Source organism: Agelaius tricolor, unplaced genomic scaffold (genome assembly GCF_023055355.1).
Source record: "Agelaius tricolor isolate 1412-34295 unplaced genomic scaffold, bAgeTri1.0.p SCAF_28, whole genome shotgun sequence".
Classification (NCBI taxonomy): Eukaryota; Metazoa; Chordata; class Aves; order Passeriformes; family Icteridae; genus Agelaius; species Agelaius tricolor.
This window is the reverse complement of record NW_027269288.1, coordinates 1,260,952-1,283,438: the sequence shown is the minus strand read 5'-3', so window position 1 is coordinate 1,283,438 and position 22,487 is coordinate 1,260,952. Positions and strand designations below refer to the sequence as shown.

At 47.3% G+C, this 22,487-nt stretch overlaps 2 protein-coding genes and 1 long non-coding RNA gene across 4 annotated transcripts; 1 reads left to right on the top strand and 2 right to left on the bottom strand.

The window, feature by feature from the left end:
* Positions 1-697: 697 nt before the first annotated feature.
* Positions 698-11,985, bottom strand: PPIH (peptidylprolyl isomerase H). The gene is made up of 10 exons (XM_071448897.1): positions 11,908-11,985; positions 11,485-11,549; positions 10,854-10,877; positions 10,316-10,360; positions 9,861-9,903; positions 8,294-8,386; positions 6,708-6,795; positions 5,834-5,874; positions 4,559-4,647; positions 698-2,969 (listed from the first exon to the last, which is right to left on the bottom strand). Exons 1-9 carry the CDS (start codon positions 11,971-11,973, stop codon positions 4,579-4,581), a joined length of 534 nt encoding a protein of 177 aa, XP_071304998.1. The 5' UTR covers positions 11,974-11,985; the 3' UTR covers positions 698-2,969; positions 4,559-4,578.
* On the top strand, positions 11,934-13,820 carry LOC139600596 (uncharacterized). 2 transcript variants are annotated; one of them, XR_011682613.1, is made up of 3 exons: positions 11,934-12,052; positions 12,863-12,968; positions 13,158-13,820. It is a non-coding gene; the product is annotated as an uncharacterized lncRNA (long non-coding RNA). The 2 variants fall into 2 exon arrangements; XR_011682612.1 differs by lacking the exon at positions 11,934-12,052 and having other exon boundaries at positions 12,135-12,968.
* Positions 13,821-19,893: 6,073 nt separating this feature from the next.
* Positions 19,894-21,649, bottom strand: HIPK4 (homeodomain interacting protein kinase 4). The gene is made up of 2 exons (XM_071448803.1): positions 20,201-21,649; positions 19,894-19,920 (listed from the first exon to the last, which is right to left on the bottom strand). The coding sequence occupies exons 1-2, from the start codon at positions 21,647-21,649 to the stop codon at positions 19,894-19,896; spliced, it is 1,476 nt and encodes a 491-aa protein (XP_071304904.1).
* Between the last annotated feature and the right edge of the window lie 838 nt (positions 21,650-22,487).

Genomic DNA, 22,487 nt, shown 5'->3' with positions numbered 1-22,487 from the left:
ACCACCGCTCAGTTCCTCTTTGCCTCCTTACCCCTATGTCCTCGCCTTACAGTGGCCTGGAGATACCCGACATCTCTTGCTGGATTCCCCAGAAGGAAGGTCGAGAGGAAAACCCTGTCCTTGTCCAACAATTAAATTTTTCTTAGGCAGTTGAAGAATGTGGTTGGTGGCCAGATTCCTAGCCCTGTTTTGGCTATGTCATTTGTCTAACATGGCAGGAAGGAAAGGTCATCAGCAGCCACCCAGAATGTCTCTGGGAGATGACCCACCACTCCACCATTTTTGCAACCAACTTGTATCCCCTTGGGATCAGCCCTCTCAGCACTGCACACAAATCGCTGCCCTGTTGGCCATCCCGGTCCCCCATATTCCACCCCAGCCAGGTGAGGGACTCCAAGAGGCCAAGCTCAACCCATTAGGAACACTGGTCTCATCCTGCTCTCTTGGGAACTCTTTCACCTAATCTTTAAATCAGTTAATGAAAGGAAGGGCTTGAAAACAGTAACACAATCCCACAAGGATCTGCACCAGGATGATGACCTGGATAAAGAAGCTAGAATGAGGTAAAAATTGGATGCTGCTTGGTGACTGTCAGAGTTTTGTATGAGAAAAAAAAAAAACCAAACCCTATTTTAAAAGTAATAAACTAACAAAAATTTTAAATTTTATTTCTTTACATTATCAGTAAAAAAAAAAGTTATAAAAGAAAAATATTCTAAAGAGTTTAATTTTACTACTTTTTTCTTTTAATTACTGTTAATAAAATTTTCTTTATACTGTTTTAAAATTTTAAGCCTACTTTACCTTTCTCCTGATCCTATCTTCCTATTTCACAACAAGAAATAAGTATGTAAGTAATTAGCTGACACTAAAACCCACCACACTCATCAACACGTTAATTAAAAAAATCTCAACATTAAAGAAATCCTAAATTAACAAACCAAAACCACTACAGTGATTCGCCTGAAAAATAATCTTACTATAGAATCAGAATTAGGGAATACACCAGGCAGTGACCCATGATGGAGAAAACTCCAGGGAGGAAATCTGTGGGGATGTGTCAGGGCCATGCACCTACAGCCGAAATCGTGGGCCCCAACAATGTCTTTGGGGTGTAACACTGTGGGATCCAGAGGCAACTCAGACCCTCAGGAAAATGCACAGGCCACCAGAAACACCATCTCCAGCTGCAGCATCCACAGCTGGAGGAAGATGCTGGAGCTGAGAGGAGGTTCATCATCTCCTCTACAGGACATTCCAGGATTTGCTATGTACAACGCAAGGGTGACATCTTCATGGCAGAATTCAAACAAAAAATGTGGGTTTTGAGAAGACTTTCAGCCAGCAGTTAAGGAACATGGCACAGAAGCTGGAATCCTGCATACTCCACGTTGAAGGGAAACATAATGGGATATAATTAGCCATTGTAACAACAAAGAGGTAGTAATTGATTTGCCACTCTTAATTAATCTGGGGAAGCTCTGTGACCCCTGTATGCAGGAAGTGAGGCCAGCTGATGGCAGTGGTATAAATACATCAGGCTGAAAAAGTGCTGCTAAGCCTGGACCAGAAATAAACTGGTTTCCCTGGTGAAAAAATGGTGAATTTGGGTACCAGCAGCCAGAAGTGCAAACCTCAGCACAGCACTGGCAGGCATAGCTCTCTGAGGCACCTGAGCCAGCCTGTTGAGAATCTTCAACCGTCCTCTTACAGGAGAGCCTTCTCCAAAGCATGTGTGGGGCTGGGGAAGAAAGGACTACGATGTCTGTGCTTCTTTTATCACCTGATGTTCTGCAGGTACAGTGATATGCCTCAGGCTGGAGAGAAGTGAGTGTTCTCAGCTGCTGTGCAATCCTAGGAATGAGGACATAAGAATCCTGACAGCCAGAGCCTGCTGCCAGGATTTCAAAGAGCCATGAGAGAAAAGAGCACAGCCAAGCCTATGGGAGCTTCTTCCAGCATGTCAGTGCTCAGCAAGGCCAAGCTCAGGCAGAGAGTGCACCCTACACCCGCTGCCCAGGCACGGATGGGATGTCTCCACATGGGATGAAACACCTGCATGTGGCAGAACAGACTCTGTCCTAACTTTCATCAGGCGCTTTACCTTTAAACAGCTGGATGAAAAGCTCCTGCTGGAACCCAGCCCTGCGCAGGTGCTGGCTTGTCCCCTGCCAGGAGGGGGGGCTCTCAGCCCTGTTCTGGGAGAAGAAAGACAGCCTCAGCTGCACTCTCCTCAAAACACAGGACAAGCAGCCCCAGTTTCATTCCTATACCATCGCCATTCTGGCTTTCCCATATGACAAGCCTGCTCCAACACCTTTTTAAGTACCCAGGTGAACCCCTCCTCCAACACGTGGCACATAACACCTCAACTGCCTGGTGCTACCATGTGCTAGGGGAAGACTGAAAGACACCTGTTTAAATCAGAACTCTCCTCAGAGCACAGCACTCATGGTGGTGGAATCTGTGCTATACCAATTCCTCATACCTCAGAAAGGCTGTACACACAAAGGTTCTGGAGATTCGCAAGATGCCAAGAACCTTTCTGCCAGCCAGGCAGTTGTAGTTACCTGCCGAGTGGAAGAGCTGGTGCAGCACAGCTCTGCCAAGCTCCTTCCACCCCTTCTTTCTCTCAATTCCATGCAGTAAATGCTCCTGACTGAACCAGCCAGGGATAATACATATTGCTGAAGATGTTACAGCCCTTCTCACCTAGAGAGGAATCCATTCCCACTAATGTTAATTGATGTGCACTGCACATGTTTAAAAAATTCTTTATTTACATTTCAAAATGTAAAAAAAAAAAAAAAAGAAAAAAAAAGAAAAAAAAAGACACCCATTATTAAATAATTTCAGGAGAACCTCAAGAGGATGGATCTGGCCTGTGCAGAAGTCTGGGGCAGTAGGTGAGCTGGCTGGAATTAGAATTGCACAGAGCCAGCACAGGTCTAATCACCAGTAAAGGAACACTGAAAGGAAGAAGAAACAGGTAAGTCTAAATACAGGACAGCCGTTCCCAACAGATCCTACAACAGCCAGGCTGTGCAGTGACACTGGGGGCCACACAGTGATTTTAAATGCATGCCAGCTGCTACACACACCAGCTTTCATCATCCAGAGCACTCAGGAGTTCTCCTAAGTCTGCCTGCCAGGCAACCCATCTACTTCTGAAGTTAAAAGCAACAGTGCCTGTTTCTCCCAGCTGGTTTTCAAGGATCTTGACAAGTAGCTGATGTGGCTGTGTGACATCAGGCAATGCAAAAGCTGTTCTCATCTCCAGTCAGATGAGAGACATGAGAGTGCAGCAAGGCTGCAAATAAGTAAAGTGGCACCAGCCTTGCACCTATGAATGAAAAGCTTCCAGGCTCAAGCCGGGCATTGGCCAGAGATCCAGTACTCCCAACCAAAATGATAAGAAAGTCTGGGACTGAGTACAACCCTAAAGGGAACCTGACCCCTTCAGCATAGCTCTGCAAGAAAAGGAGCAGCCTTGCTGCAGGCTTTTTTCAAAAGCCTGTAAATGCCACCAGAAGTACCAGGGGAATGGAGGAATGATTACATTCCCTGTTGTCACTTCATCAAATAGCAAGAGCTCCAAAGAGTTTGAAGTGCTGCAGGTCTCTAAGGCTTTATTACAAAAGAAGGAACATTGTGGGGAATTCCTTGCCTTTGGATATCATTTAATGGAAGGTCAAAAACTGTGAGTATGTGCTTTTGTCCAAACTGCCTCCTGAAATGTGGAAAAAATCAGCAACCAAAAGGCTAATACAGCAGATTTTTGACAAGCTGAAGCCCAACACACTGAAATCTAGACAGATTTGTTTAAATACCTGTAGTTTTTACAGTAAATTGAGCAGACAAATGGAAACAGAATACTTACTGTATGTTAGCCTGAGACTATTGGTTTAACCAAAATGAAGCCTGAATAACATAAGTAAATAGTGGAAACATCTCTCTTCAGATAAAGACAGTGGTACTCTTTTCAAGTCAAGGTAAGACTATGCAAAATGGTATTCCTTGGTCCTTCAGTAATGTTGGTCCTACAGCTATACTGAGCAGGAGGCTTAAGTCCTCCCTTTCTCTTCTCCTTTTCTTGATCCCTGCCTGTCCCACCCATGGATAATCTGCTTTTTGTAGCTGTTGGAAAGTTCCCCAATATGCAGGTCAAAGTGAGGCTTCCCACCAGCTAGACTGCCTGGGTAATGCCAGAGGGATTACTGCTGTAATTCCCTTTCATCCACTTTCTACAATCGAGGCTTCAAGGCAGCCTAACCCAATCCAAGAAAAAGCTCCCACAAACCCATCTTCTCCTCAACTACAGCTGCAAAATCTTATCCCTGCTGTGCTGCCTCTGGTGTTTGTGCAGCTTGGAGGAAAGCCAGTTCTGGGACTTCAGCTGACAAAAAACAAATGCTGTTAGAGAAGCTCTTTCTGGTCTTTCAGTGAGCTGACACAGCTCTCTGCAGGTTCAAAGAAATGTGAAAATAAATCAAGAGAAAAGTAAGAAGCAGAACAGCCCAGAGTTCATGGCACTGTGCCTGTGAAGATTGAGACTTACCACATTGCTTTTTCATCGCTTCACATTTCCCCACACTGAGAGATCACAACTGGCAACTTGGGTTTGTTATTGGGACCTGTAGGCACGTTCTGGGGACAAACAAATACAGAACATTAAAATTTATAAAAGCACAGCCAACTCAGGCAGTGACAGGTACTGGAAGATTGGCTAAGAGAGATCTCTGTAACATGAGGAACAGGGAATTCCAGACACAGCTCTGAGGAGCAGAAAAGCACCATTACACATTTGGCAACAGGCCCAGCCATAAGCTGGTGAATTCCCTCTGTAAGCAGAGGTTTGGGACACAGACCAGAGGCTGGTCCTTTGAATTGGAGGGAAGGAATAGAGTAAGAACTGGAGAGCTCCTCATGGAGATACTTGAGGCTGCTTTGGCTTTGATACTAAAAGCAGCTGCCACAAGCAAAACAAACCTGTGCTCACACAGAAAGGAAAGAGACCGTGGCAAAGAAACCCTCATTCTGAACCTCCTGATGCGCTAGATTCAGCTGTTCTCTGAATCTCTAATTTTTGTTACTTTGGTCTCACTGTACCGATACCCAAAGCAGGCTCACCACAATGCTCCAGCAGATTATACCACACGGTACTACTCCTTCCATGTAACCTCGTCTCAAAGCCCAACAGCTCTGTGTTTTGCCCCACTTCCTAGATTAGAGACCCTTATGCACATTATCCCGCATGTGTCATGGAGTCAATGCTGGCTGTCTCAGAGAACTTGCTGCTATTTGTTAAATCTACTCATTATCTTGCCATGACACCCAGGCCTGATGTTGGCAGCAATCATCACCCGGACTGTATTTATCTTCAGCTCCTGGAAGCCTATCAGGAGATTAGCTTAATTTTTTCTTATTAAACATGCTGATCATAGATCAGCAGAACTGATGATGTTGCATCCACTGAATAATCCCAGTCAATGGCAAAGAAGTGAGATGCTTTACGCTCTTGTCTGAGCTGCTGATGGAACAACTTTTTAATTCAGCCTCTGAACAAATGCAAAGCAAATAAAGCCAAGAGCACAATCCCCGCTCAAAGACTATCACAGTCACAAGATCCTAGCATTTCCAAAGCTAACTCATATGACAGCCTGTGCTTCAACAGATTTCCTGCTACATTATAATGATGACAACCAATAATGCCAGTTATCAACACTGGTATTCACTGCTATCCTGTAAACAGACAGCAGGACAACTCTACTTAATCATGTACATAACTTTCCAATGCAGACATTCACAAGGAAGTAGCCATATTCAAACTTACTTCAATTTTTCTCATGACCAACAGCCCATCGACAATTTTACCTAGAATGAGAAAATTTATCCACTTCAATATATCTGATTTTTACCTTTGTTCCCCCCCACTCATCACAGGTACACATATTTCTGTCCTTCCTGAAAAGCCCAGGGCAGTGTGTAGCTATTGGGCACTTCAGGATTTGTTACTGATCTCTAAACTCATAAAGGAGACAATCCCTCTTCAAACATTCTCCACATTCAGCACAGATTAAGTGCCTCTTCCCATCACAGGGGTAGTGTGTATAGAAATTCGGGGGTTGAGACCACCAGCTTAAGACTTGTCTGGAACTCCTACAGTTCAACCAGCAGTAAATGCAAGTTAGCAGATACGGTTTCACAGAATTACTGTCCAAAACTCTGGTGAAAGCTCAGCCCTCTCTGATAGTGGAGAAGAAAGGAATACTTCCACTCATCTGTGCCCTCTGCACACGCACAATGATTTGTGTGCAAATACAGTACACTGAACACTGATCTGGATAAAAGCTAACCTGAAAAAATGATTCAACAGTGATCCAACAGGTTGCACAGATCCCTTGGATAGCACAAGTGAGGAGGGAAGAATGAGCAGTCCATACCCAGAGGTGGCTGGGCACTGAACAGGCACCCCAGGGAATGATTACAGTCCCAAGGCTGCCAGAACTCCAGGAGAATTTTGACAGAGTTCTTAGGCACAGAGTGGGATTTTTGGGGTGACCTATGCAGGGTCAGGAGTTGGTCTTGATGATCCCTCTGGGTTCCTCCCAGTTCAGAAGATTCTGATTCTCAGTACTTATTTTAACAGCTTCCCTGCAGGGATGTCTGTGTGCTGCCACTCCAGGACTTTTACTGCAGGTACTCACCGAACACAACATGTTTCCCATCCAACCAGTCACACTTGGAGCACGTGATGAAGAACTGGCAGCCATTGGTACTCGGACCACTGTTTGCCTGAGGTTGAGAATAGCAAAATACAAGTATACTATTTCAGACTGAACAAAACTGAAGGCAGACACATAAAGAAGAGGTGTTATTTAAGTATGTATTATTTTAGCTTATTGCTAGACAAACCAAAGAAAACAATACATATCTGCAGGAGACCCTGTGCTGGGATGTAGCATGTCACCACACCTGGTCACACCAGAATGCGCAAGCGCCATGTCACTAACTATTTATTATACTTCTACAAAACTGTGCCGAAGTCCAGGCTTTAGAGCAGACTCCTGAAAAAAGGCTGAACGTTTTGGTGATGAGTATTTATTGGCTGCAGCATTACCCTGAGGAAAACTGAACACCAGAAACCAGGGCAAGAAAAGAACCCAGCTGATTTCTGATTTTTGGGAGGTTTCCTCAGAATACAAATAAAAAACTTTTAGTGATCATGATGAGAAAAATAACAACTGTATTGGCACAGGACTCACAGGAACCTTGGGATGCAGATGTGAAATTTAATTCACACCCAAGTACAAAACCCCAGAGCATTTGCATTCTGTTAAGAAAACATCTCTGCAACACTGAATGCCACTTGTCACATTGACAACCAGAAGCTACTAAAGCAAGTTTCTGTCCTGATGAGTGAACTGGTCAAGTTTTGCAGCTGCAGGACTGCAAAGGACAGGGTCATTTTGGCTTTCTAGTTAATGCCAGCCAGCTTCAAAAGAATCTAGCTGGGATCCATGGTTCCTGGGATCCTAGGTTTGACCCAGTATAATGACTTCAGAGCCATGCCACTTTAATACAAAACTGGCAATACTGGAGTGAATCCCTTCTCTCACACCACAGTACACTAGCTGTTTAGCTGTGCCATGACATCTTTTTGGGCCATGTTTTCAACATGGATGAATAACTAACCCAAATTACTAAATGTCCTAAGCAAGTGGTTTTAAGGGCAGAGCAGCTGAAAGAGCTGAGGAAGAAGCAGTTGTGGATAGGAACACTGAAGCACTGGCTCCATTTGCTTTCTATTCCAAAAGTCAGGGTATTGTTCCTACCAGACAATGTGCAATGGTTGCAGTTTCTCCTACTATGTTGAATAGGAAGGTCTGTTTTAAAAGATACCATGGTAACACTGCTGTGGCTTTGGAACTCCCAAATGTCTCTGTTTCATCCTTGCCAAGGTCAGTGTTTGATAAGAGTATCAGGAAAGACGAAAACACCACCAACTCACCACTGTATGAAAGCTGCAAGAATTAAGCTCTTCTGAAAGCAAAATCAAGCTAAGCCTGTCCCAGTGCTCCAACAGGAAGCAAAGAAAGGATGCTGCAGGATCAGGACTATTGTGTTACTCAACATATTAACCTAAAAGTAGCTGCTTGACTAGTAGCTACAAAGCAGACCTTGTACCCAATGGCAGATTCTGTTGCCAAGCAAATACTATATACACTTAGGAAAAGGGCACAGAGAAAGTTCCAAAAGATTTTAGTCTGTAATGTCATTATTTTATACTCACCATAGAAAGCAGGCCAGGTGCAGAATGTTTCAGCTTGAAGTTTTCGTCTGCAAAAGGACCTCTATATATACTGGCTACTCCAGTGCCGTCTCCCTGCATGACAGAGGTACCCAGCATTTGTTCTGTAGCAACTGCTACAGAACAATTCAAATTAAAAATTAATTTAAAATCTCTAAGCAAGAGGAAAGGGCAAAATGGACTTTGTATTGCCATTTACATACACCAGCAGTGAACACATTCAGCATTTCATTTCAGAACAAGAAATGAACCAGTTTCTAACTACACAGTTCATTGTTCATCATTCATATGTTGGCAAAAGCCTATGCAGATGGTAAGTTTAAGTCCAAACCTCCCAGAGTGAAGTGGAGGCTACAGATTGCTTAGTACAGACCCATCAGGACTTGGAAGGGAAAAGGCACGAGACACAGAAGTATGGGATGGTGTGACAAAGAAAGCAGAAGTGGTTGCATGGCAATGGCAAAAGTTGGCTTACAGTGGTTTTATATATTTCACCTTATTTTCTGTGACTTTATTGGAAATAGGAAAGCAATCTTTCTGTTCTACAAGGACAGTTTCTAAAATAAAGATTTTCTGTTTATGTTGTACTTTCTACTAAGTCCTTTTGCTCTACTTGCCCAGCCCTTGTTTGTTTCCCTCCTGCTCTCTGTAGTTTACTTAAACTTTTGGCTCTGAGAAAGAAACTTGCAACCTGTCTCAGGGGTCAGTGTGACTGCGCTTGCTCCCCAGGTGGCTTTGTAATAAATATAACATATAAATTGCAAATACTGGAGCAATGTGTAAAGCTTATTGAGATGCAGTGGAAGTAATACAGTGCACTGGGACATCTGAGCAGTGTCACGATTAGCAACTACCACAGAGTCTGGTGTTGCTGAACCACCTGCTGTGTGGTGATTTCTCTAAGAGACTTTCATACAACCAAGTTTTATATTAAAAATCTTTATTACTTCCCTCATATTTTGAAACACTTCCAAAAATAAAATAATTTTACTGGATCCTGGAACAGTGAAGAGATCCTGTAGCCCTTCAGCCTTACTCATATGTTCTGCTTATCCCCATGTCAGAGCACAACCACCATTGTGGGTGCAAAGATTTTTCTATTTTGAGAAAATTTAGTAACAAAAGGTTAGTTTTGATTTAAATGACTTCTTACATTATGCACATTGCACACTGGGTTTTGTACTTAGGGTTTATCAACAATGTGAATTGAAATTCACAGAGGTGTTTTGTCTGGAGGAGGTCCACAGAAGGGGGAAGGAAAACAGGGCAAACAAATTTTTTCAAGTTTTGAAAGCTTCCAGGGTTTTGGCAGGTTACTGCAGAGAGAAAATATTTTGGGAAGAATGTGTGTTCCCCCAAGGCTCCAGATTTGTTTTCAAGTGGTTTATTGTCTGTTGCAGTAGGATGGCAGCAATGCTATGAGGATACCTCCAGTTACTACTGGATACCTCAAAAAAGAAAGAGAGCTCACAAATCAGCACAGACCCTTGGAAACAGCAGCATGTTATACCTTAGAGGAAAAGGACAAAAAGAGTACAGGAGTACATACATTTACGAAGTCACCTCCTTGGATCATGAAATCCTTTATTACCCTAAAGAAGTAAAACAACACTTAGTTCTCAGTGGCCAAAAGCCTCAAGAAGCTCAGGATAAGATGAAAAGGGGTTCTGCCTTGCTGTGCAACAGAAGTTAACAATCTGTGAATGCTGCAGCCTAAAATCTACAACAAATATTAATTAATGGTTGATACAAGGTTATTTAAGACTCATTGCTTTTCAACAGGCAAAGTGATACCGTCACAGATGCCGTATCTGACGTGGCACACCAGAACCAGGGGATTCCTCCCAGTGGGGAGGACAGCATCCCCAGGTCCCCCAAAGCCACAGAATTACATTAGCCATGATCCGCAAATATCTCCAACACCACTAATAGCTCCTGGCAGGTCACAAAACCCCGTATGTCTCAGGCTGCTATTCAGTGTCAAAACAACAGCAGATGATTTACCTGTGGAAAGTACTTCCTTTATAACCTATAGGGACACCATCTTTCCTGCAGGGAAGTGAAAAGGAGAATTATTGCAACCTACTAGATATCCCAACACAAAATTGTCCCAGCAATTCAGAGTCCCAAAGGGTTGCTGTATACATTAGCAGCTGCCTTGAAATACAGCCAAGTGCCGCAGCCTCTCGGCTGCTGCTGTTGGGAGGCAAAAAAAAGCCTCAAGTGGGCTCTGCAGATGAAATGACTCTGTTCCCTCCAACACCCACACCATCACCTTTACAGGATCCCACTGCAATGTGCAGCATGAGCAGGTGGGCTTTGCAGATAGGGCTTTTTAGAGCCACCTGAGCACAAAAAAAGTCATATCAGAAAGAGAAACCTGCCATCTCTGTGAGTCTCCAGCCTCTCACAATTTCCTCAGAGCAGATTTCTCTTCCATTTTGTACTAGTACAACATGAAGAAGTTCAAAACAAACCCTTTCTACCTCACCCAGCCCTGTTTCTCCAGTGGGACACTTAAAGGACATTATAATCCACTTACCTGAATTCACCTGTACAAAACTGCCTGGCAAACAAAAAGAGAGCAGAGTGTTAGGTGCATATGAACTCTGAGGGCTGCATCAACAGGTGCACAGGATTTTCCTTATTGCATCAGAGATGTTCCCAGAGAAACAGGAACAGGAAATGGTAACTCCTTCCCCCTGACATTTCAAACATATTCTGTACTCTTTGTAGTGAGGAAGTCAGAGAGCTAACACCAAGGTTGTAAGAAACTGTGAATGTGGGGCAGGCACTGTGTTTGACAGAGACCAGGGTATGTCCATCCCTCCAACTGAAGTGGGATTTCACATGGTGCATCCCTCAGTTGATGGCAGGAGAACTGGGTGGCCAGGAGACCTCCACCATGGCACAAGGCACTGCCTGCTCTAAATGCATGGAGCAAACCAGGAGGCTTCACAGAAGAAGCAGAGGAGGACCCCTTCCAGCCAGACAGGGTCCCCTGAGAGACCAGGATGCCACACAGCATCTCTGAGAACAGAGAGATATAAAGTAGGTGAAGCAGTTTGGGGTGGGTGCAGCTAATCAGTTTGCCACCAAAAGCCATTCTTGCACCAGAAAGCCTTTGCAGTTCCAGTCCAGGCTGAGCTGCAGGAACGGTAGCTGCTCGTTACCTGAAGTTCTCTGCTGTTTTGGGTACAACATCTGCGAACAGCTCGATCTTCATACGGCCGACCTCCTGAGGAGACGAGGGCCAGGTGAGTCTTCCAGGTCCCCTCGCACAGACGCCTGCCGCCCGACCCCAGGCACTCGCACAAATCCGGTCACCTCATTCACCCTCATTCATCCCCACCCCTCCAGGCTCCTCCTTCCCCTCTCCCCTGCGAGCCCTTCCCGACGGGCCCAGTGACCCGAGAGGCCCGCCATCCGGCCCCTGGTGCCGCCCCTCCCAGCGCTTCCAGTTGCGGCCCCGCAAGCCTCACGTTGAACCCCGGGCACCGCCCGTGCTCTCTCATCCCCACAACACTCCGACATCCCCAGTTATCCCCGCAGTCCCTCCCCGGGCGCCGCCGCTCCCCGTCCTGGAGCACCCCCACCTGCCCGCCGATGGTTACATCGAAGAAAACCACGGGGTTGTTGGGATTCGCTGCCAGCGCCGACATTGCGACTACCACTGCAGGAAGCGGAAATGGGGGCGGAAGTGGAAACAGCGACGAAAGGCGAGACGGGCGGGAGATGGGGGTGAGGTTGTCCGGGACGTCTGGGATGTGTGTTCTGTGTCCAGACCGTGTCTGTGGTATCCGGGTGGCGTCGGGAGCTCCATCCTGCTGGGGCAGCTCGGACTCCCCAGAGTAGACCGCTGCTCGGTTGGGAAGGCTTGCCCGTTCATCTCCCTGCCCCCTGGGCGCACGCCGGCTGAACATGAGCTCAGTTGTGCCCACATGGGCAAGGAGGCCAATAGTACATGGGCTGTACCAGCCAAGCGTGGCCCGTGGAACCAGGGCAGTCACCACCCAGCTGTGGTGAGGCACCTCTAGTCCTGGGGTCAGTTCTTGGTGCTTCTCTACAAAAAAGACATTGCGAGGCAGGAGTATGTCTGGAAAAGAGAATGGAACTGTGGAAGGGTCTGGAGCACAAGGAGCAGCTGAGGGAGCTGGGAGGACTCAGCCTGGAGAAAAGGAGGCTTGAGGGGACTTTCTCACTTTCCACAACCCTCTGGCAGGAGGATGCAGTCATGTGAGGGTCAGGCTCTGCTCTCAGGGAACAAAGGACAGGACAAGAGGCACTGGCCTCAAGTTGTTGCAGGGGAAGTTCAGGTTGGACATCAGTAAGAATCTCTGTGGAAAGGCTCATCCAGCCCTGGCACAGACTGTCCGGAGTAGTGGTGGAGTCCCCATCCCTGAAAGGGTTTAAAAGCCATGTAGATGTGGCACCTGGGGACATAGTTTAGTGGTGGCCTTGGCAGTGGTGGGCGAGCAATTGGTTTCAATCCTCAGGGTCTTTTCCACTAATTCCACAATGGCAACAGTTAGATCTGTGCTTGTTTTCAAGGTTTGATCAGCTGAGCACTGCCTTTGAGAGGTTTACAGGACATCCTTCAATGTCCTGACCGTGCTTGAGCAGAAGTCATGCTTTCTGTGGCAGAAAGATGAGCAAGGTATGTAAACAAGTGCACTGCAACTTTTCTGCTTGGAAAGAGACCTTTCCTGGACAAGAATCCTGATTTGGAAATTGTTATGTATGCATTTGTGGAGACCCAGGGCACCGGGAATATTTCCCTGTCTGCTCTGAGGTGCCCTGACCCCCAGAAGAGCACTGACTAAACTGGGCTTGTGTAAATTGGCAGATGCATGCTCTTTGAGAAGGGCCAGTTGTGAAAAGGGGCAAAATGGACATCTGGGAGCATAAAGATCAGTCACTGCCTGAAAGGGACAGACATGACTGGAAAACAGTGATCTATTTTCCAAAGCCTTGTGCTGCTTCAGTCTTCTGCATGTCATGTCAAGTGTGCCAGAAAATGACAGGCCTGAAGCCACAAGGAGACTGCAAGAAATCAAGGAGGTGGAGAAAGCCCACACACGCTGAGGAGGGGGAGACTTGAATAGAAGCCAGCTAGACATTCCATCTCCCAGGAAGTTCAGGGTACCCTCACCACCAGCTGGGACATGGCCATGGGAACCTGCTCAGCTGTTCCCACAGGGAGAGAAAGAGCCTCCTGATGGTAGAAGCTCGGGGGAGGATGGTGCAAGAATGGAGAAAGGGAACTTTTTCATTCATTCTCAGGAGAGGAGGACTAAAAAGTAGCAACATTTGCAACACTGCAACAGTTGCCTCACTCTTTGCCAATGATTTCAAGTGCATATAGCTTCTGTACAGACCTGTTCAGTACTGGTCACCAAGCTTCCCAGCATAACCTGCCAGTGACCATCAAAGGCTGCAGATATCTCAGAAGAATGTTGACCGTTAAACCTGACATTTATGATTGAAACAATAAAACCATCAAACCAAACCTGGTCCCAAGTGGTTGCTTCTGATTGTTCTATAGAGAGTTTGACCATGCAAGAAACAACAGGGTTTTTTAAAATTTGTTTAACTCAAGACTTCCTTTATGAACACTCCCCTGTTATGTAGAAAGGTGGGGGCTTTGTACAATTGTATTGAAAGAGCATGCAGAGATCTCAGGGAAAAAGAATTCTCAGGAAGTGTCTCCAGAGCTCCTGGATCAGAGGCTCAGCTCCCCTCTGAGTGGCTCACGTTCTCCCAAGTGCAACACCCAGGGAGAGATATCTCTGCAAGAGACAGGGAAACCCAGTGACTGCAAGCATGGACACTGACAGTTCCCATCAACAGGGCTGTTTGGTTAAGCAAGTGGGTTTCCACTCAGAAATCAGTTTCTGAGGCAAAACCAAGACAAATATTTAAGCATTTCTTACCACAGAAAGTATAAAGCACCAGCTCCCAAGCCTGCTGTGAAGCTCATTCCAAAATGAGGAATGATCTCCACTGCCAGTGCTTGGGACTGCTGTGCCCTCTAGCAACTAAGTCCAATGAGAAAGGTGTTTGGAGTAGGGGATGTGAGCAGGAGCAGAGTCCAGATAAGCATCCAAGTGCAGGGATCTTTCTTGGCACTAGTCACATTCTGTGTAAAAGTCACTTCTTCAGCAGCCCCGGAGAAAGGGAAAGATACTTTACTATAGAATTACCAAGATTAATGATTTTATTATTTAGCTACATGTATTGCATCCGCATAAACCAGTTCTTTCTGCCTTGTCCTCTTATCTTCTCAGGCACACATGACATCAAAAAACACCCTTGCAAATCATGTAAAAATTGCAATACAAGCCAGGTTACTCTTCCCCATCATCTGTTCAACCAACAGTGTCTCTCTCCAGGGCCTGCACACTATGAGTGCCCTCAGTTTCCACTTTCCATCTTTTTCATGTCCTGTCTCCCTGGGCTCTCCTCTCTGCTGGGCACTCTTCTCAGTCACTCCCTGACCTCCCAATGCTTTTCACTGTAATTGTACTGGCAGATGTTCCCTAAAAGCACTATCCCAGCTTGGTGATCTGCACATTTTCCTCTTCTCTTGCTGCTGTTTGATGCATTTTCTGGATCTTATGAGCCCTTGTGCCCTGGCTCCCTCCTGCTGTTAAACCCAGTTCCTGCAAGAGAAATGACAGTCAGTGTCTCCTCCATGGTGCCTTACCTGTGTCTCTCTGATCTGGACAGCTGGTGGGAACCATCACAGCACATCCTGGTTTGTCTCTGGGTGTGGAACGTGGTTTCTCAAGGAGAAGAGGGAAACTTACAGTAATGCCTTGGCAATATCCTGCTTGTAGAGCTGATTGGAAGGCAGCTCTCCAGGCTGCTGGTGAGGCAAGTTGGTATCAAGTCCCAAGGCTGGTTCAGGGATGCTCTTGAGTATAAGTGACACATTGTCAGCTCCACAGCTTCTATGGGCAAGCCATGTCAGTGCTTCACCACCCTTGCAGGAAAGAATTTCTTCCCAGTGTCCCATCTAACCCTGCCAGATAATAGTATGATGCCATTCTCCCTTTTCTTGTCACACCAGCCTGTCCCAAGTCGCTCTCCAGCTCTTCTGGAGCCCCTTTAGGCACTGGAAGGGGCTCTAAGGTCCCCCTAGAGACTTCTCTTCTCTGGGCTGAACATCCCTGGCTCTTAGTCTGTCCCCAGAGTACAGCTGCTCCAGCCCTCAGAGCACTTCCATGGCCTCTGGACAGCAGGTCCACATCCTTCCTGTGCTGGAGAACCCAGAGCTGGAGGCAGCACTGCAGATGGAGTTCTGTCTGAGCAAAGAAGAGGGGCAGAACCCCCTCTCACCTGCTGCCCATGCTGTGGGGATCAGCCCAGGACGCAGTTAGTTTCTGGGCTGCCAGTACACATGGCCAGCTCATGTCCAGCCTCTTACCAGCATCCCACATCTTTTTTGGCAGGGCTGCTTTCAATCTCTTTATTTCACAGCCTGTATCGATACTGGGTGTTGCCCTGACCCATGTGCAGCACCTGCACTTGGTCTTGTGGAATCTCATAAAGTTCCTATCGGCCCACTGATTGAGCCTGTCCAAATCCCTCTGGGTGGCCCTATTCTCTAGGTGTGTCACCCGCACTGCTCAGCACAGTGTCATCTGCCAGTGTGCTGAGGGTGCACTTGATCCCACTGTCTGTTTCATTGATGAGGATATTGAATAGCACGGGTGCCAGTACAGACCCCTGAGAGACACCCGTTGTCACAGATGTCCATCAGTACTCAGCTATCTGTCCATCCATTCATCTGTCCTTTTGTCCTTCCGTCCATCCATCCATCCATCCATTCATCCATCCATCTTACCATCTGACCATTCTCCCATCTATCCTATCCCCATCCATCTCGCCATCCTTCCCTTTGGCCTGGCCATCCCTGCTCTCTCCATCTGTCCAGCCATCCACCTGTGAGAGCCTGGAATGTTTATGGTTAAAGACTCAAAACAGTTGTGCCCCATCTGAAGTGTTACATTATACAGTGTAGAACTCCTGCTCCAAGGGAGGTACCTGGGTGTTCCCACCAAGCCTGGCTATATATTAACCTATTGACCATTGCATTTTGCAGGCTTCCTCCACCCCTGATGGATCAAGACTGTGAACATCACTTTGACCAACTTGCATTAAAATTGCAACAACCAGGTTTTGTCGCTGGACCTGCTTGTGGGTGATAACTATATAACCATTCTGTTCTTATCCTTTCTTTCTCTTTCTTTTTCCTTATAAATTTTCTTTAATGTTATTTTTATGCTTTTATATTACTGATAGGAAAGTTGAATGCTAATGTCTTTACAAACAATTCCATGGGCGTGGGTATGGATATTAATGTCTTTGAAATGAGTCTTAATGTCTCTACTAACTTGAAGCCACAGGTTTGTTGCAGAACCCAGACTGTTTGACTCCTGAAATGGCAAATGGGTCTGCAAAAGTCTGAGTTTCTGAACTTGGGCCAAAATTTTATGTTTAAGGGGGGAATATGTGGTAGGTGATTAGGGAAGGCTGTATATTCCTGGTACCTCAGCCAATGGGGAAAGGAAGAGGGCAACATGTGTCTGGGAGTTTAGGATAAAAGGAGGCTGCACCCTCCAAAACTTCAAGAGAGAAAACCCAGTGGGCGTGTGCCCCAGTGGACTCTCTCCCTTTATTCAAATAAAGTTGCAGGACTCCTCTGTCTTCTTTATGGACACTGGCTTTTCATTGTGTGATTTTCTGCCCATTACTATAGGTAATAACTGAAACAGCTACATTTTAAAACTTGCTAAAGACCTTATTCTACCTAATGTTCTAAAGTTTGCAAAAAATAGTTTGTTCTTGAACTTCCTGAGTACTTTGTTGTTTCTCCCACACACTGCCCAAAGTAAATCAAAGAACCTTCCCCTAAACCCTCCAAGTAGACCGGTGCATGACATCACCCCAGCCAGTTGTCCAGCTGTGCATCCATCCCTCATCCTGGCTATCCCTGCTGTCCATCTGTCCAGACAATCCCTGCCATCTCTCCCCCTGGCCTGGCCATCTCTGCTGTCTGTTTATCCATATGGCTCATGGCTGGCCAATCCTGCTGTCCGTCTACCCATCCGTCCATCCATCCATCCATCCATCCATCCATCCATCCATCCATCCATGGAGGAATGGCTTCGTGACAGGGGCCATGTTCTGGACCAAGAATCGGGAGGATGCAGCTAATCTGGGTCCCTGCACCTGCAAAACACTGTGTCCTTGAGCATAGCTGTGGTACAATAACAAGTAGTGAGAGAGACATGAGAAAAGAAAGATGTAACCCCTAAGGTATGAGGAAGAGCTGATATTGTAGTATAGCCAATAGATTGCTTAGCTTGCAGAATATGTATGAGCTTATTACTTGTTGTGCATAAAAGTCTGATGCTCTCTTCAATAAAGGAAGCTTGCTAAACACTCATATTGAGCGCCTAAGTTTCCCTCACTGCAACATCCATCCATCCATCCATCCATCCATCCATCCATCCATCCATCCATCCATCCATCCATCCATCCATCCCCCCAGTGGAGAGAGGGAGGTGTTTGTCCATCCATCTATCCCATCTATCCCTAGCCCCCACCCTCTCAAGAAGCCTTCTCCACCCAATTTCCCCCATGATCCTGAAGGGGACAAGCTGGACGATGACTATCACTGCTGCAAGAACAAGGGCAAAGTGACACCTTGCAGGGGAACAGAGAGGGACAGGTGGGAATCCCCACCTCCAGCAGGCATAGGATGGAGATGAAGATGATGATGGATACCATTCTGGAGCAGGACAACCCCTACATGTGTGACAGTGTAGGGGAGTTTGCAGTGAGATGAACCCCCAAAACTGATCCCCACCAGCACAAGTACAACGGCATGATTGGGAGCTGAGGAGCTGGGATAAAAGTGTGGATGGGTACTCAGAACCCAGCTTGGGAGGATTCCAGACCCCATTTGGAGATCCCAGGACTGCTGGGGGAGCCTCTGTCCTACTGGGGGAGTTCTTGGGGGTCTTGGCCTCTTTTAGGGGGCCTCATGTGTTGTGGAGGGGTCCCACGGGTGGTGGGGGGAGGTTTGCCCCTTGCTGTATTTGAGGGTGCTGTGTGGGGAGATTGTTGGAGGGTGTCCTGAATGCCTGTGTCGCCTCCACTCTGGATTTTGGTTGGGGTCAGCGCTTCTGGGTGAGTCACCACCAGCTGCTGCTGACAGGGGCTTTGGGGCGGTTCTTGGGTTGTTTTGTCCTTCCCCAAAAATCTCCTTGCAGGGATATCCGACTGGTCTTGGGACTTTGTGCAGCCAGCAAGCTCAGTGCTGGTGGTGAAGCTCAGGGTGAGTGGAGCTGTTGCTGCCCATACCATGCCACCAGCAGCACCCAAGAGCAGCCACAGGCAGTTTGTAAGCAGGCAGTGCCAAGTGCTGGGAAACCCTCTGTGGGCTCCATTCAAGGCTAAGGAATATTCTACTGAGGAACCACTGGGTCTGGCTGTGCTGAATCTGGCTTCCCACTCCAGTTTGGGGAATGTCACAGGGTGAGTAGAAGCCTTAGACAAGCCTTGCCAGTTTAAATTTAAGAAATTACTATGGCCCACAAGTTCTAAGGATAATGCATTAGGTCTATTTATAAATGAGTTATTTATTAAACAGAAGGCGATAACATGAAAGATATTAATCAGAATTACTTACTACTCAGTATAAAATTAAAGGATCTACTAGTAGATTATATAGAACAGTGCACAATATTAAGGTACCATTATTAAAGCTAGTAAAAGAAATAGTACTGATTAGGAGTCAAATGTAACTTGCTACCGAGATGATGATAATGTACACAGAGTTCTTTTACTCAGCCTCCAGGGGAGTAATTGGAAAGCAGGCATCCCTGATATGGAGACAAACTACACACATTTCCAGAAAAATGTGCAGATTTTTGCTTTGTGAAAGTAACTTTTATAGTTTGTGAAGTGTCTGTCAGTCAGAAACGCAGCTTATCTTGCTAAATTTCACTTCAACAGTAAGGTGTTTATTGGCAGTTGGGAGATGCCAGACTAATGTTAACCCTATGGCACCAAAATAATTCATACAAGACAACTTGCCCTGTTTGAGCTATTGGACCACTTAACAAGCTACAGATAAATTTTGTGAGATGTGAGATGCCCTGCTACAGGAGAAAAAGCAGAAAACACAAGTTTTCTGGAGTTCATGTTGTTGTTGAGCCTGGGGATGGGGGCTGCCCATGCTGCAATGGTGAAAAGTGACAGGCCTTTGCCAAGTGCTCTGCCAGCCCTGGGTGAGAAGCTGGGATACCCCTCAAGTCTTGGCAGTATCAAACTCCCCCGGCAAATAATCAGTTGAAATTCTCAGTTTTGGGCAAAACTATTTATTGGGGAATCAATGTGAGAAACATAGCCGGTAGCACCTGGCACAGTATGTTCTGCTGCAGCCCTGACTGTGGTCTCCACCAGCAAGGCGCTGGGTTTTGGTGGTTGGGGTGCTTGAGGGTGAGGAAGAAGAAGGTCTCTTGCAAGCTCTGGACTGCTGGAATGTATGCAAGGGTTGCTGTGGAATCTCAGTGGTGCTGGGAGTGCCACTGGCTCTGTGGTAGGAAGAGCATGCTGAGTACTGCAGGGGCATCCCAGCCCAGCCTCGGGAGCCCATTCTCCAAATCCCTGGAGGCTTGGGGTTGCGCCACATCACCAGAGCTCTCTGTGGTGGGGAACAGGGCAGAAAGCATGGGGACAGGGTGAGTGTTACCTCCTTTTTTGTGGGAACCTCAGGCACCCGGGGACCTGTGGCACCAGGAAACCCAAGTATGTAAGGGACCCCAAGCACCCTTTGTCCCAGAGTCCCCATGCCCAGGAGCCCCCTCCCTGTACCTTGGCACAGGATGAGCTGTAGCATCTTCCAGGCAGCTTATGTTCCATGATGCCACCGCCTGGGCTGCCATACCAGTGCCTGTACCATTTCATTTTGCTGGGAGACCGTGGCACAGCCAAGTGACCCTTGGTGAGGTCCATCTGGGGACACCAGTGATGCTGACAGCATTGGCTTCCACAGTGGACGAAACTGGGGGCTTGACAGATGTCCTGCTGACATTTGTCACCAGTGTCCCCAGCTGGCTCAGCCAGGCTGAGCCCATCCATCTGAGCAGTGGCTTTCTGGATGCCTCCCTGGCTGGCAGGGATGAAGGCACCTTTCTCTGTGCCTGGGAAGATCTTGACTATGCTGGAATCCTTACAGGATGCCCTCAGGTCTTCCTGACTGAGCTGGTAGTACTGGGTGGCCTCAAAGCTGGGCTTCACCTCCTTCATGGAGATGAAGGGATGATGAAGGGCAGCACTGGGTGTGATTCGCTCATGCGAGTCCCAAGTGAGCATCCTCTTGACCAGCTCCACCATCCTGTACAGATCACAGTGCTTGGCTAGCTCCTCCTGATCAGGATCAGGCCTCAGGCAGACATTCACCACTGCCAACTGATCCAGTGAAGAAAAGATATGCTCCCTCCTCTCCATCGGCTCTGCCATCACCTTCCCTGGTGGTTTGAGCTGCCAGGTGCCAGTGGAACATGGCACACGTTGGAAGAAGGACTGTGTCTTTTGGGCAGCACAGAGCAGCTCACCCCGGGGTAGCCCCAAGGTAGAGCAGATGTAGCATACCTGGTCATATTCATCATTGCCAGGGTAGAGTGGCCAACCCAAGTGAAGCTCAGCCATCACACAGCCCAAAGACCAGATGTCCACCTTTTCGCAGAAGGGCAACCCCAGCAAGATCTCTGGTGCCCGGTAGAAGCGCGTTTGGATGTAGGGCTCCTGGACATGGCAGACCTCAGGGAGGAGGATAGCCGAACCAAAGTCAACAAGCTTGATGCGGAATGGATAGCGTGCATGGTCCACTAGCATGATGTTCTCTGGCTTAAGGTCAGCATGGATGATGGAGAGCTCCTTCAGCTTGACCAGTGCCACCAGCACCTGTGCTGTGATGGTTCGGATGTGTCGGACTGGCAGTGGTGAGAAGTTGTTTTGCTTTTGGAAGTCAAAGAGGTTTTGCTGCAGCAGCTCGAAGACCAGGTAGGTCCAGACCGTGTCACTGAAGGACTCGAGGAAATGAATGATGTGAGAGTCCTTTGTGTCCCCCTCCCGCAAAGCCTGCAGCAGCTTCAGTTCATTCTTCACTATTTGGCCATCGTGATCACAGTTCTTCAGGATCTTGATGGCCACCATCTCCCCAGTGCTCCTGCACTGCCCCTGGATCACCTGTCCAAAAGTCCCCTTCCCCACCATGGCCATTATGTCATAGCACTCAGCACCTACCACTGGTGTCACCATGGTGGGTTGGCTCTTCACCAGGGGCTCAGGATCCTCCAGCTCAGCATCCAGTGGAGACTGGAGACACCTAACTGTCCCAACCCAGCCTCACAACACTGTAGGTTCCAACATCACCATGACAACACATGATGTCACAACAGAAGCAACCTGGGTGGAGGAACCCCCTCAAACCAACACTGCCCCCCTGAATCCAGCCCTGTTGTCTCCAGATTCATCTGCAAACCCAATAACACATTCCTGGTTCCCCCAGAAAGGATCCCAGCCCCCTGAAAACTAATTTTCAACCCCCTAACCCCTTTCCCTGGTCCACCAAAATCCATCCAAGTCCTCCATGACCCATACACAGTCACCCAAACCCAATTTCTAGTCCTCTAAACACAGTCCCTTGTTCCCCAAAACCCATTCAAGCCCCCCAAGATCTATCCCAAATTCCCCGAAACCCATCCAAGGCCCCCAAACCTCCCCTAGTCTCCCAAACCCCTCTGAGCACCCCATGATACATCCCCAAACCCCAAATCTCCAGCCCAACATAACCCACCCTAGGCCCCCCAAACCCAGCCCTAGCCCCTTGAAATCCACTTCTGTTTCCCTAAAACACAGCCTAACTCCCCTCCCTTATTGCCAGCCCCAAGAAAACCTGTCTCTGGCTCCCCAACTCCATGTCCAGACTGCACAGACATTCTCATTACTTTTTGGGCGTTAACATTTATTTCAGCCAAGCCAAGCGCAGGGAGCTATTAAACACCTCCCCTGCTTGAAAGTATACACAAAATCTTTGATCACCTACCAAAAAAGATGGATTTAGGGGAGTAAATGAGTTAAAGATGGTTTGGGGCAG